The following is a 15,151-nucleotide window of genomic DNA, read 5'->3' as shown; positions in this document are numbered from 1 at the left end:
GTTTATTGTGTTTTTTTTCCATCAGGTTCCTTTCCCGGGAGAGTCCAATTAGCGCTAACGAGCGGGCTGGTAATTACAGCTCCGGCCCCAGGAGCATTGAGCGCTGCTGGCCGGGCGGCTGCGGCCCCCCCGCCGCTGCCCAGGGGCCAATTAACGGCATTGTCACCGACGGGTTTGTCACCGACGGGTTTGTCACCGACCGGCTTGTCACCGACGGGTTTGTCACCGGGGATGCGCCCTGGGGACTTTCCATCAGTCTGGGCCGGTGGCGCTGGGGGACTGTCCCCGCGGCCAGCGGTCATCGCGGAGACGCGGCCGCAGGACCCTGGTCCCGGACGAGCTCTCCCGGTAATTAACTCCTTCCCAGCCCCAGCTGTGCCCGAGGACCCTGGGGCATCTCTGTTCCCTTCTCTGCCCGTCCCCTCTCCAGAGGGAGGCATGTTTGTGCCTCGTTGTCCCTCGGTGCCCATCGGGGTCAGGCGGGGTGTCCCGGGGGTCTCCCGGCCCCTCCTGCTGCCGGGGTTGCTCCATCCCTCCATCCCTCCATCCCTCCATCCCTCCATCCCGGAGCAGATCCGTGCGGGGCAGCTCCTGCTGCCGGGAGCACGAGTCAAGCAGAAGCTTTCCTGGAGAAGCCAAAGCCAGCCCAGCTGAGGGGCAGTTTTAGGGGCTAAAAATGCCATGGTAAAATAGGAAAAGCTGTGCCAGTGGCAGCTCCAGCCCCCAGCAGCAGAGCAGGGGTTGGGGTGGTACCAAACGGGACCGTTTGTGCTGCAGGTCCCGAGAAGGTTGTACACTACAGGCACGCAAGGAAATGCTGCTGGGCTGTGGTAATTTAGCTGGAATTAAATAAACATTAATTCTGAGTGCCCTGAGGCTGGGCTGTGGCTGTGGTGGAGGGATGGTGCAGGTTCTGGGCTGGTCCAGGCAGGAGGATGGGTGGGAGCTGGGCCCAGTCTGGGCCCCAGGCAGCCAGTGCTGGACTTGCTGAAACGCTGGGATTTGTCCCTGCTCACCCAGCTCTTTTCTGCCGTCCCACAGCTGGCTCTGTGTATGGTCACTGTGCTTGAGGGGTTTGTCCCAGCTCTGCCCAGGGAGCTGCAGCCAAACCAGTGTCCCCAAGCAAGGAGCCTGGAGCACCTGGGGCAGTGAAGGTGTCCCTGCCGTGGCAGGGGTGGCACTGGGTGGGATTTGAGGTCCCCTCCAACCCAAACCTTCTGTGATTCCATGAGGGGCCATGGTGGTTCAGGGATGCTGGCATTGCAAAGGCTTTGCAATTCTGCAACCAGCTGTGGGGCGAGCAGGGACCCTTCCATGCATGGCCAGGACTGGGGACACTGCCCAAAGCCACCCCTTGCAGGGACTCCGTGTCCCCCGCCCATCTCTGAGCACGCACCCACCCGCCCCAGCACCTGCAGGGCTCAGCTGTTTGCTTTGAGCACTTCACCCAAAGGAGTTCAAAACGAGCAAGTGAGCCCTGGCTCTGAGCTGGAACCGTCCTGAGGCTCAGCTGGAATTGTCCTGAGGCTCAGCTGGAACTGTCCTGAGGCTCAGAGCTGGAATTGTCCTGAGGCTCAGCTGGAACCGTCCTGAGGCTCAGCTGGAACCATCCTGAGGCTCAGCTGGAACCGTCCTGAGGCTCAGCTGTAACTGTCCTGAGGCTCAGAGCTGGAACCATCCTGAGGCTCACCTGGAACTGTCCTGAGGCTCAGAGCTGGAACCATCCTGAGGCTCACCTGGAACTGTCCTGAGGCTCAGAGCTGGAACCATCCTGAGGCTCAGCTGGAACTGTCCTGAGGCTCAGAGCTGGAACCATCCTGAGGCTCAGCTGGAACTGTCCTGAGGCTCAGAGCTGGAACCATCCTGAGGCTCAGCTGGAACTGTCCTGAGGCTCAGAGCTGGAACCATCCTGAGGCTCAGCTGGAACTGTCCTGAGGCTCAGAGCTGCAATCATCCTGAGGCTCAGAGCTGCAATCATCCTGAGGCTCAGCTGGAACTGTCCTGAGGCTCAGCTGGAATTGTCCTGAGGCTCAGCTGTAACCGTCCTGAGGCTCAGAACTGTAACCATCCTGAGGTTCAGAGCTGCAATCATCCTGAGGCTCAGACCTGGAACTGTCCTGAGGCTCAGAGCTGCAATCATCCTGAGGCTCAGCTGGAACCATCCTGAGGCTCAGAGCTGGAACTGTCCTGAGGCTCAGAGCTGCAATCATCCTGAGGCTCAGCTGGAACTGTCCTGAGGCTCAGCTGGAATTGTCCTGAGGCTCAGCTGTAACCGTCCTGAGGCTCAGCTGGAACCATCCTGAGGCTCAGAACTGTAACCATCCTGAGGTTCAGAGCTGCAATCATCCTGAGGCTCAGCTGGAACTGTCCTGAGGCTCAGAGCTGCAATCATCCTGAGGCTCAGCTGGAACTGTCCTGAGGCTCAGAGCTGCAATCATCCTGAGGCTCAGCTGGAACTGTCCTGAGGCTCGTTACTCTGCTGTCCCTGCTGGGCTCGGGCTCCTCTGCAGGTAAACACGGGAAAGGGCCTCTTTCCTCGGGGCTTTTTCATGGAGGAACCTGGGCGTGGATGAAGCCAGACCCAGGAGCTGTCCCGTGTCACCCCGGCCCCGTGTCACCCCTGTCCCAAGCACCTGTGCAGTGGGACTCCTGTCCACCTTCCCATGCTGTCCCCCAAGGTTCCCAAAAGGCAGCAGTCCCCAGGCACTGGGGTTATGTCTGCAGAGTCCTCACTTCACAGAGCCCAGTCCTGCCCTGGCCGGGCAGTGGAGCTCTCCCAGTGAAACCACAGGCACCAGGGACACATCCTGACCACGCCTTGGGGTTCCCCAGCCAGGACCAGCCTTTCTAAGCACATGGAGAAGCAGCAGGCTCACCTGGTGGCTGTGCTGGCATCCAGAGGGACTCCACAGGATGGAGAGATGGGCCAACAGGAACCTCTGAGTTCAGCCAGGACGAGTGCAAAGCCCTGCCAGGACTGGGGAAGGAACCAGTACCAGCACAGGCTGGGGCCACCCGGCTGGACAAGCAGCAGGGAAGGGCCTGGGGGACACCTGGGGGACAGCGGGCTGGCCAGAGCAAAGGGTCCAACAGTGCATCAGCAGGAGCACTGCCAGCAGGGACAGGAGTGACCTTCCCTCCTGCTCACCACTGAGAGGCCATACCTGCACTGCTGGGGCCTGAAGGGGCTCTGCAGTACAGGAGAGACTCGGGCATGGTGGGCATTCCATGGACAGGGGGAATGGCTTCAATTAAGAGAGGAGAGATTTTGATGGGATACTGGGAAGAGATCCCTCCCTGGCAGGGTGGGCAGGCCCTGGCACAGGTGCCCAGAGCAGCTGGGGCTGCCCCTGGATCCCTGGCAGTTCCCAAGGCCAGGTTGGACACTGGGGCTGGAGCAGCCTGGCACAGTGGGAGGTGTCCCTGCCATGGCAGGGGTGGCACTGGGTGGGATTTGAGGCTCCTCCCAGCACAAACCTTCCTGGAATTCCATGATTTCCAAGTGGTATCTTGGAAGGGAGGAGTGCATTGGCCAAAGGAACACGCCCAGCATCTTGGGAATGACGGCAGTGGAGAGGATGAGGTCGATGATGGCCACCACGGCAGTGAAACAGAACGTGGGCTCGTGCAGGAGCACGGCCAGGAGCACGGCCAGGAGCACCAGGATGTCTCCCAGCACAGCCACGATGCCAGTGATGCAGAACGGGATGGAAATCCACACCTGGAAAGTTCCAGGTCAGGGATGCCCGTCAGGAGGAATGATGGAGGGTTGGTGTTGGATTGGCAGGGGGCTGGCATGGCACACACAGCCCAGGCCACATCCGTGTCCCCTGCTTCAGCTCCCTGTGATGGTGACAGGAAGGTTGGGATTTGGGCCACCACCACTGTGACCACAGTGCCCATGGCATCAGGGAATTTTGTTCTGGTTTTTGGGGAAAACTTTTCAGAACCACTTATCTGCAGTCAGGCTTGGAACTGGTGCTGTGATCAGCACATCCCAGAGGACTCAGAATCCCAGAATATCCTGAGTGGGATTGATCCCCAGGGACCCCCCAGTGCCAGCCCTGCCCTGCCCAGACCCCCACCAGCCCCAGCCTGGGCACCCCTGGCATCGCTGTCCAAAGGCTCCTGGAGCTCTGGCAGCCTCGGGGCCGTGCCCATTCCCTGGGGAGCCTGGGCAGTGCCAGCAGCCTCTGGGGAAGAAGAGCCTTTCCCTGCTCTCCAGCCTGAGGTGCCCTGGCCCAGCCCCAGGCGCTCCCTGGCTGCTGTCCCTGTCCCAGAGCAGAGATCAGAGCTGGCTGCCCCTCAGGACGATGTTGAAGACTCCAGCGAGGTCTCCCCTCAGACTCCTCTTCTGCAGCCCTTGCCATGTCCGTGTCTGTCACAGGCTGGCACCACGGTGTCCTGCCCTGCTGTGGCTTCTTGCCACTATTGCCACTTTCAGTGGGCAGAAACAGGGCATAATCCCAGAATCCCAGAATTCTTTAGGTTAAATTCTTTAAATTTAAATTTTAGGTTAAATTCTTTAAATTTTAATTCTTTAAAACATCAGGTCCAACCTTAAGCCAGACCTGCTGAGGCCACCAAGGGGCTCTTTGGCCCCTGCCCAACCTTCAGAAGCATTTCTCTGGCAGAGCTCAAGCGAGTCCTCCCTCCTGCTCAGAGAGAGGACTGGCCATGTCCAGGTCACACAGGTTCACCTGATGTTCCTTTGGGTCGTGCAGGAGCTGCACCATGTCTGGGTGAAACTGGGTGACAGAAACTGCAGCCAGGGAAGTGGTGCTCCCTGCTGGGGCCTGACCCTGGGGCACACGGGCACCACTGGCAGCTCTGGCTGGAAGTGCCAGCCATGGAGAGCCCAGTTAAAATGGTTCTACCCCTGCTCCACCCTCACCATGTGTGGGACTGAAGGCCAAACCGTGCAGAGCAGGTCCTGTCAAACCCCCTCCAGTTACACCAAATTTTTCCCCTCTCGACCTCACGGGATTTGCTAAATTATGCTTGCCTGGAAGAAATTGGACTGTCCAGGTTTGTGGGCCTGGAAGAAATTGGACTATCCAGATTTGTGGGCCTGGAAGAAATTGGTCTGTCCAGGTTTGTGGGTCTGGTAGCAATTGGAGGGTCCAGGTTAGTCAGGGCGTGCAGAAGTGGGGAAGAATATCCATCCATGGACTGGCACACAGGTGCTGATCCCCCTCAGGGTTATAACCTCCTGCTTGTCCTCCTCTTTAACTCTGTCTGTCTGCTCCTCCTGGCCGTGGCATCCTTCTCCTGCCTTCTCCTGGCCAGTGAACCCTTATGGCACAGCCCTTGAGAAACTACAAGATATAAAATCGGCACCAACGGAGGGCCCAGAGCACTGCACTTCCTCATCTCCCCTCACCAGTTCCATATCTCTCTTACTGAGGCTTTTTTTGCACATTGTCAGGGTTCTGTGACCTGATAAGAGTTGGAAGCTGTTAAGTGAAGTCAGATAATAGCAGACAAAGGCATCTGTCCTCTGCACGGAGCAGGGAGGTCCCAGCCTCCCTGAGAGAAAGACAATCAGAGAACTTTATTTCTTAATGTCATTTCTTTGACTGGCAGCTTTAAACGATGTTAAACACCCTCTGCTAAAATAAAGCACAAACAGCCGCTGGCTTGGATCACTGACATGACAGGAAAAGCATCTCCAGAGGACTTTGGTGGGCCCTGCCCAACGTCCAGGCTGGGGCTGCGGGCACTTCCCGGGATGATCCCTGGGGAGCAGGGACACTGATGGGATGGGCCGCAATTGGCACCTGACGTCAGAGCCCAGCGGAAAGCCCAGGAACTTAACAGGTGATTCAGTCAATAGAGAATGAAAGGCTTGGAATCAAATTAAATTAGGGCAATCAGCGGGCTGCAGGAAGCAGCTGCTGCCAAACAAGCCTGATTCCATTTTCTGCCCAGTGAAAGGTTTCTCCCCCAGGTACCTGGGAGAGCTGCTCTGCCCGCTGCCCTCAGGTGAGGGAGGAGCTGCCACAAGGATGCTCCTGGGAAGTACCAGAACCAGATGATCCAGAGACCTCAAAATGAAGCTGTCAGAACCACCACAAAACCACAGAACAGCCTGGTTTGGGTTGGAGGGACGCTAAATCCCACCCAGAGCCACCCTGCCATGGCAGGGACACCTCCCACTGTGCCAGGCTGCTCCAGCCCCAGTGTCCAGCCTGGCCTTGGGCCCCTGCTCTTCCTAACACCTAATCAGGATGGCAGTGCCCTGCCTGCCTCCTCCTCCTCCTCTCCCCCAGTCCTAGCCCCTGGGACATGATCCAGCCCATTTCACAAATTCTGCCTGCTGGTGAGCCCCCAGCTCTGTACCCTTCCATCCCCATGCCTGCTCTTGTGTCAAGGCATAAAGAACATTATCCATGGTTGAAATCCTAGCTTGTATTACAGAAAATGTGTGTTCAGCTAGTTATGGATTAATTATACAATCAGAAACAAGTCAACTCCTTTGCAGTAATTTCTGAGTTTAATTAAAAGGTTTGATGTTTATTTGTTTACTTTTTTAAACTCTAGTCCTATTTTTACCTAAAAAAAAATATGCAGAGAATCAGAATTCAGCAGTGTTAGAATGGCAGTTTGGTTTGATAGGAAAGCATGAAAAACCACTTTTAGAAGAAATTTCCAGCTAGTGCCTTTTTTCCTGGCTCTCTCACACTGTGGGCTCCAGGCTGGATGCTGAACTCCCCCTGCCCTGGGGCACTGCCGTGCCCGGGCTGCCACCAGCCCCCAGCCTGGCTCTCTCCGTGCTCAGCTCCACCTTGGGCACGGCCACTCCAGAAAGAAACAGCTCCTGTGCTCCCGGGCTGTGCATGAATTACCCGGGAAATGCCAGTGGGAGTATCCAGAGGGGGATTCCCAAAGGCACGGCCTCTCCAGGCTCCTCTGTAACAACCTCAGTGGGGTTGTTACAGAGGAGAACAGGGGAACAGCCTTAACCCCACCTCAGCTCTCTCTCATACCTCATCTCATCATCTCTTTAATGAATGGCACGTGCGAGGAGATCATGGAATGATTGAAAGGACCTTAAAGCTCGCCTCACTGCACCCCTGCCATGGGCAGGGACCCCTCCCTTAGACCAGGCTGCTCCAAGCCCTGTCCAACCTGGCCTTGACAGCCCAGCCAGCCAGGAATGAGCAGTTGCCTCCAGCAGAGCTAAAAGCCCTTTCCTGTGTTTGCCTGGAGAATGCCGGGGCAGGTTCATTCACAGTCCTGCTGCACTGCTGGCTGGAAGCCTCTGCTGGCTCTCAGTACCAAGGTCAAGCCATGGAATGGGTTATCCGTGCCCCCACCAGGCTCTGCCAAGCCCCAGGCAGCGTAAACCCAAAATGTGCAAATTCAGCATAGGAAAAAAGTGCAAATTTAGGGCAGCAGAAACATTCTGTCAGGTGGTTTCAGAGATGCCAGGGAAGGTGCAGCAGAAAGTCAGATAAATACCACAAAGAAAAAAAAATATGTTTGAGGTGAAGAATGGCAGATTCAAACCAGTTTTGAAACAGAAAGCAATGCATTGAGCTCTAATTTTAATGTAGAAGTGAAACCTTAAAGAAGGTGTTTTGGGTGGGATTTGTGGCCACGGTGCTGGGCTGTGACTTGAACCAGTCCTTCAGATCACCTTCCTAGCTGTGGGCACAAACAGTGATTTTAGGGCAGAATTCAAAGAGTGACAGGATGGTTTGGGCTGGGAAGGACCTCAAATCCCACCCAGTGCCACCCCACCATGGCAGGGACACCTCCCACTGTGCCAGGCTGCTCCAGCCCCAGTGTCCAGCCTGGCCTTGGATCCAGGGGCAGCCCCAGCTGCTCTGGGCAGGGCTGTTGCATCGTGGTAGCTCTTGGACATCACCAGGTTGCTCCAAGACACCCAGAGGAGGTCAGAGGAAAGAATTTTGCTGCACCCAGCTCTTTCATTGCCATGACTTTGGGGGTGACCCTGTGGAGCTCTGCCCCAGGTGTGTCTGGGCAGGATGGGACTTGAGCCACAGCTTTGCTGCAGAGGAAACAGCAAAGTTTCCTCTTTGTCTGATGATTTCCTTCGGATTCCTTGCATTAATCACAGTCATTAGGTTTGGAAAAACCCCCTCAGACCATCAAATCCAGCCATTCCCCCAGCACTGCCAAGCCCACCACTAACACGTCCACACACTGTTTGAACTTCCAGGAATGGTAATTCCACCACTTCCCTGGGCAGCCTGTGCCGGTGCCAGAGCACCCCGTGGGTTCAGCCCCCAGCCTCACCTCTGCTCCTCCTCCACCTCTCTCCCAGCTGGGGTCTCCCACCCTTGGTGACTGTGACTCTGCAGGGACAGAGCGCTTTGGAGAGTGCAGGTTTGGGTGTGCTCAGTTTCCATCAACACCCAGAAACCTGGAAAAGCTGCTCAGGGCTCAGCCACGAGCCACGATCCTCTCAGCCTCTTATGCAAGAGGGGCTCAGAGAGGAGAACCTCGGGGAAGGTCCAGGGGGACTAAAGAGGACAACACAGAGGAAATCTCTCCAGTTGGATCGGGATCTGTGTGTTGACACAGGTGCACCTGCAGTCCTGAGCTTATCCCAGGGCTGTCCCTGGCCCTGGGAACATCTCTAAACTCAAGCTGGGTTCTTGCTGCTCACCTATCACCTGGGGAGGAGGAAGGGAAGGAGGACCTGCTGTGTGCTCTTGCTCCCAGTCCCAGATAACTCTGGTCACGGAGCAGGGGCTCACTGGAGCTGACGAGTCCTCCCTCCTGCCTGCTCCCAGGTGCTCTCCCTGGGACGGCAGCCGGGGCTGCCCTTGCAGGGATGAGGAGCACGGGCTCCTGCATCATGCACAGACCTTCCTGGGCAAGAGCGCTGCGAGCAGGGCCCGGCGGATCTGCCCGCTCCTCACGCCGTACACCAGCGGGTTGAGCGCGGCGGGCACGGCCACGTACAGGTCGGCCAGCAGGACCCGCGCGGGCGCGGCGCCAGGGAACCGCTGGCAGTAGATGGACACGATCCCGGGCACGTAGAACAGCAGCACCACGCACAGGTGGCACCCGCAGGTGCTCAGGGCCTTCCCGAGGGACTCCTTCCCCAGGACGGCTCTCAGGATCAGCCCGTAGGACGCGGCAATGAAAGCCACGTCCATCCCCACCAGCAGGGAGGACACGGCCACGCTGTAGAGGCCGCTGGCCCCGGGGCCGGTGCAGGCCAGGCTGGCCACGGCCACGTGCTCGCAGTAGGAGTGGGGCACCAGGCGGGAGCCGCAGTAGGGCACGGACGTCAGCAGCCCCGTCAGGGGCACCATGCAGAGGACAGCCCTCAGCACCACGGCCAGGCCGATCTGGGACACGCGCCGGCCGTTCAGGAGCCCGTGGTACCTGAGAGGGTGGCAGATGGCAACGTAGCGGTCGACGGCCATGGCCAGCAGCACCCCCGACTCCTCAGCCGTCGCGGAGTGAACCAGGAACATCTGCACAAAGCAGGCCGTGGAGCCAATCTCAGCAGAGCCCAGCCAGAACACGCTCAGCATCTTGGGCACGACGGACGTCACCATGACCACGTCGGTGGCCGCCAGCATGGCCAGGAAGCAATGGGTGGGGGCCTGCAGGGTCTTGTCCAGCCCCAGGACCAGCAAAACCGCCCCGTTTCCTACCATGGCAAGGACGTAGGCCGAGCAGAAAAGGATGCCCAGGCAGGTGGAGAAAGCTTCCAGGCCAGGGACACCCACCAGGATGAAGGAGGAGGAGCTCCTGTTGAAGGAATCAGAAGCCATTCAGGAGAACCTTCATTTGTGTTTGAAAATATACACCAAATTTTGAGGTACCAGGGGGATAAGATGGGGGCTCTGCATCAGTGCAAGAGCCAGATCAGGAATCCACATCGTTATTATGATGTGTGAAACAGCTTATCATCCTTTCTTCATGGAAAGGCTGCCCAGGCCTTGGCAGGGGCTGCCCAGGGAGCTTTGCAGTGCCCATCCCTGCAGGTGTCCCCTGGAGGTGGCACTCAGAGATCTGGGCTGGGGACAAGGTGGGCACGGGGCACAGCTGGCACTGCCTGGGCTGGGAGGGCTTTTCCAGCCCCAGGGATTTGGAATTCTGTGATCACCAGCTAGAGAAAATGGGTCAGAAATGCAGAATAAATGGGGTTGTTGTGGCTAGGAAGTTCCTATGAGGGGAAGAAGTTCATGTTTCAGGTTGTGCCACCAGGGATGGTGGCACTTTTAGTCTGTTGCTTGTGAAGGGCTTATTCCTTTGTTGGTTGCTTGCCAGGGCTCAGCTGACATCCTGAAATGAGCTGCAAGAGGAGAGAACAAGGAGAGCAAGGTCAGCTTCCAGCCCTGGCTTCCCTCAACGGGGCCAGCACAGGAAATTCCTCCAAATTTGTAGAGCAAAACAGTGCTCTGGGACATTAAACGTGATCATGAAATTCCCCTTTGCTGCTCTGCCTTCTGTCATCTGCCCATGGCAGAAGCCTGCAAAGGCAGGCAGGCAGAAGAAAACACCAATTTCCGAGGGTTTATTCAGATGGGAGAAGCTTGAAGGTAACATAGAAACTCCAGCAAACAGTTCTGGAGGGACAAGAAGAGTCTGAGTGTGGTGGGCACGATCCACACCTCCATTTGTGCTGGACATTTTCCTGCTGCTTCTCCCCAGAAAGCAGCAAAGACCAGGCAGTGCTGACACACCAGATTCACCGGGAGATATTGCCTGGAGGATCATCCACCAGGAGCGTTCCAGTACACAGCAAGCTGTCCCTGGCAAGGCACAAACTCACACGCTCTTGGCCCAAACACGTGGGAGTTATCTCCCATCCCATCCCAGGCTGGCCCCTGGCTGCTGCCTCCCTCCATCCCTCTCCTCCACAGCCTGGCAGTTACAAACTCAGGGTCGAGCACGTTTATTTTCCATCAGGGTAAGAACCTAAGGTGGGAGAAGGAGACCCAGAGCACTTGGGGGACGAGCTCAGCAGGACTCTGCTCACCCACACACCTGTGCAGGTGGAAACCACACGGTGTTCTGGGCTGGGTGTCCCGTGTGACCCCCACCTTGGGCAACGGGATGTGCTGTGCACCATCAGCAGGCGCTGCCCAGGGGATTTTTGCTGGGACAGCTGATGCTCCTGCACACGGGCTGAGGCTTTCCCTGGCCTGGAGCCCTGAGTGAAACAGCACGGTCAGCCGCGGGGCTGGTCCTGCTGGAGCCCCAAACCTCTCTGGATGGGCATCCCACCACGGGGTCCCTGTCCCTGTGTGAGAGGAAAACCAGTGTTGTGTCCCCTGCCTCCCCTCCAGCCCTTGGCACAAGCAGGAAATGCTGTGACTTGTCCTGTTTTACAGGGAACACAGGCATGGAAGGGTTAAACCGGGCTGCTGGCCGTTTGGGGATGGGATGCAATTTTCTCAGGCACTTGTATCCTCTGGTTTAGCCAAAATTCCAAAGGGCCTGACCTCATCCCCTCGGCTTTCCAGGCATTTGACTTCTTTGACCCCAAAACAGTTTAATCTCTCCTCTAAGTCACTTTGAGTCCTCACCACGACACAAACCAAGAGGTTTTTCTGCCTGGCTCCACTCAGGGACACGAACCAAGAGGTTTTTCTGCCTGGCTCCACTCAGGGACATGAACCAAGAGGTTTTTCTGCTGGGCTCAGCCATCGTCACTGGCCATGTGAGGCCGAGCACTGCAAAGCCAATATTGTGACAATGCTGCCCGGACGATGGTGTTGATGATGGTTTATTGCTCAGAGGACTCTGTTTCCAGCCTGGCAGCTGTGACCCCACTGGCAGCTGGCACAAGCCACTCCAGCAGGAAACACGTCTCGTGCCGGAATTGTTTGTTTGGAAAGGGCAAACACGTCTGAGATCCTGTAATCCTGAGCTTGGGAAAAAACAGCTCCTCCCTCCCTCCTCCCTCTCTGAGGTACTTGATCCTCTGGCAGCAGTTTCTGCACTTCATCCTCAGTAACAAAGCCCTCCAGGTTATTAAATAATGCTGCTCAGCCAGGCTCAGCTTTACTGGGTCCTCCAGGTTCACAGTACTGCTCCAGCCTAATTTCCTTATCAAGAATCCCAGACTGGTTTGGGTTGGGAGGGACCCCAAATTCCACCCAGTGCCACCCCTGCCATGGCAGGGACACCTCCCACTGTGCCAGGCTGCTCCAGCCCCAGTGTCCAACCTGGCCTTGGGCACTGCCAGGGATCCAGGGGCAGCCTGTGCCCCTCAGCACCCTCCCAGGGAACAATTCCTGCCCAATATCCCACCTAAACTGACTCTCCTGAGGGCCATGCACACACAGAGGCGTCCAGTACCAGGTCCCAGCCCTGTGTGAAGCATCCCACCTGGAGCAGCTGCTCCTTCAGGCTCGGGGAGCCCTTCTGGCTCTCCACAGCTCCCTGGCAGGAGGGTGCAGGCAGGTGGGTTTGGGCTCCCCAGTGCTGAAACTCTGAACTCACCCCAAATCGCCCATCCCAGCATTTATTCCTTGCTACAAGCCTGTGTCTCACCACAGCTCAGGACTTTTCCCAACCATCCATTCTCCTCCCAGTCCTGTTTGCCGTTCCTGGGTGTGTGCAAGCACAAGGGATGGACCAGAGGTGGGAATTGCAGGTCAGCCCAGGTGACAGGACTGGCAGATGTCACACCTGCGTGCCTGCAGCTTGTTTGAGGTGGGTTTAACCAAGGAAGAGCCAGGTAATCAGCACTGTTGTAATTAACCTAAATGAGGCAGCCAATGGTGGTTGCAGGTGTGTGACTGGCAGGTCTTGACCACAAAATTCACTAAATCTGGGATGCCTGGAGGTGATGAAGCAGCTCATTACCTCCATCAGAGCCAAAGCCCACTTAGATGTATTGGCACTGCTGCCCAGCAGCTTTTCTGGGTGGATTCTTCCATATTCCACCTTGATCTGGCTAAAGTTCGAGCTCGGCTCAGAGCGTGGCTTTGCACTTAAAAAGACTGCCCCAACGCCAGGTTAAAAGTAAAAAATACATACCCGGGATGATGTGTGACCTGATCCTGCCTGCTGCTGCCACATCTGCAGGTGCTGCTTCTGTCCCACAGGCAACGCCTCCACCTGCAAAAGACCTGCATGGAAATATTTAAGTGTCTTGGGGAAGCTGGTGTCCCTAATCACTGCTGGGACTTGAGGGACTGAATCATCACGGGGAGAAGCTGCTGCCTGGGAATTGCCAGGAAGAGAAATGATAAACAAACGCACTACTCCCACTGCGGGGGTGATGTGTCCCAGCACCAAGATGCCAAACAGATGCTGGCCCATACAGAGGAATATTTTAACCCTGGCTGGACATGGAAGTGCTGGAGCCAGTCCAGAGGAGGCCCCAGAGCTGCTCCAGGGCTGGAGCCCCTCTGGAGCCAGGCTGGGAGAGCTGGGGGGGCTCACCTGGAGAGGAGAAGCTCCAGGGAGAGCTCAGAGCCCCTGGCAGGGCCTGAAGGGGCTCCAGGAGAGCTGCAGAGGGACTGGGGACAAGGCCTGGAGGGACAGGAGCCAGGGAATAGCTCCCAGTGCCAGAGGGCAGGGCTGGGTGGGAGATTGGGAATTGGGAATTGTTCCCTGGCAGGGTGGGCAGGGGCTGGGATGGAATTGCCAGAGCAGCTGGGGCTGCCCCTGGATCCCTGGCAGTGCCCAGGGCCAGGTTGGACACTGGGGCTGGAGCAGCCTGGCACAGTGGGAGGTGTCCCTGGAGGTGGCACTCAGAGCTCTGGGCTGGGGACAAGGTGGGCACGGGGCACAGCTGGCACTGCATGGGCTGGGAGGGCTTTTCCAGCCCCAGGGATTTGGGATTCTGAGGGAGAGCAGCTCCAGCTCATGGGGAAGAACACAAACATGAGAACACTAATTTTTTAATCTGTCTTTTCAGTTGTGCTTGTCCTTCTATGACTTCGGCATAATTTCTGTTGCCCGAATTAGTTATTGATGTGTGGGGCTGCTGCAGAGCTGATTCACAGATCAAACACAAATCAGCAGCTCTGAGACACGCTGAAGATAATGAAATCCATAATATTTCCCCTGATTTAATGTACCTACCTCCTTTATTTCCCCCAAGTCTTAGAACAAGAAACCACAGAACTGGAATATTTATCAATCTGTACTGATACAAAAGGTGGTTCCTCACGAGGTACAAAAGCAGGTCTGGCCGATTTTACTGTTGAATGCCTGATCCAGCTCTTGCCAGCCCAGCAGGTAGGAAATCCCCACACCCAGGTGGCCCCTGCCACCCTGAGGGTCACAGGATTTTGTAGGGTCTGTGTTTGCTTCCCCCAAGGTGTCCTCAGCAGCTCTTTCTCCAGCACAGAGCCCACGGCCAAGGAAGGAAAAAATTACAAATATAATATTTAAATACATATAAATTATATAAATAGTCATTTTTCACACCTGTGGGAGGTTCCCAATTTAGTTGTGCAGGAACTGAGCTTTGCACATACAGGAAAGGACGGAATTGGGTTGTTTTGAAACCTCCCTATACCCAGAGTATTGGATATGAGGGGTCATGGGGGAATTTGAGATGCTGGGAGATGAAGTGATAAACTGGACAGTCAAATTCAGTGTGGGTTCATTCCTGTGGGGGTGTACCTGCTCGGGTGGGGCCCTTCAGGGGTGCAGACCCTTCGGGGATGTACCTGCTCTGTTTGATATTTTCTGCCCTTTATGATAAATATATTTACACAAAGGCTCCACAGCTCCCCACCCCTGGCAGTGTCCCAGGCCAGGCTGGACACTGGGGCTGGAGCAGCCTGGCACAGTGGGAGGGGTCCCTGCCATGGCAGGGGTGGCACTGGGTGGGCTTTGAGCTCTCTCCCAACCCAAACCAGTGTGGGGTTCCATGATTTTGGGATGGGTCAGTTCCTGATCCGTGCGGAACCACCCGTGCCTGGCACAGGCCAGCCCAGAGCTCCCTCCTGGGCACCCTGCACCCCCCATTGCCAAAACTCACCCCAAAACACCTCCCCACAAACATCTCGAGGTGCTGTTTGCAAATATGATTTTGCTGTGTGAATAATGAGTTAATTTGTTCCTAATTCAGGAAATGAAGATCTTAATTGGGTTTGCGCTAGAACTTTCTGCCTCCACAAAGTGTTATTGACCTTCTTCTTCCAAAAATAAATTTCCAAATTATAGGCAGTGATTAAATGCAAGAGAAAGA

At 56.4% G+C, this 15,151-nt stretch overlaps 1 protein-coding gene across 1 annotated transcript; it reads right to left on the bottom strand.

Annotated features, from left to right (window-relative positions):
- Nucleotides 1-2,400: 2,400 nt before the first annotated feature.
- LOC128781943 (olfactory receptor 52I1-like) lies at nucleotides 2,401-9,849 on the bottom strand. Its single transcript, XM_053931986.1, has 3 exons — nucleotides 8,841-9,849; nucleotides 3,478-3,721; nucleotides 2,401-2,504 (listed from the first exon to the last, which is right to left on the bottom strand). The coding sequence occupies exons 1-3, from the start codon at nucleotides 9,759-9,761 to the stop codon at nucleotides 2,401-2,403; spliced, it is 1,269 nt and encodes a 422-aa protein (XP_053787961.1). The 5' UTR covers nucleotides 9,762-9,849.
- Between the last annotated feature and the right edge of the window lie 5,302 nt (nucleotides 9,850-15,151).

Source organism: Vidua chalybeata, chromosome 2 (assembly GCF_026979565.1).
Source record: "Vidua chalybeata isolate OUT-0048 chromosome 2, bVidCha1 merged haplotype, whole genome shotgun sequence".
Lineage (NCBI taxonomy): Eukaryota > Metazoa > Chordata > Aves > Passeriformes > Viduidae > Vidua > Vidua chalybeata.
The sequence above is the reverse complement of the archived record's forward strand: the minus strand, read 5'-3'. Positions and strand labels throughout refer to the sequence as shown.

Excerpts from the sequence above, each read along its gene's own strand:
- LOC128781943 (XM_053931986.1), bottom strand. The coding sequence starts at position 9,761 with ATGGCTTCTGATTCCTTCAACAGGAGCTCCTCCTCCTTCATCCTGGTG. Across the intron at positions 3,722-8,840 it reads CAGCGCTCTTGCCCAGGAAG|GTGTGGATTTCCATCCCGTT; the intron begins GTCTGTGCATGA and ends GGAACTTTCCAG. Across the intron at positions 2,505-3,477 it reads AATCATGGAATTCCAGGAAG|AGGAGCCCGAGCCCAGCAGG; the intron begins GTTTGTGCTGGG and ends GTTTACCTGCAG.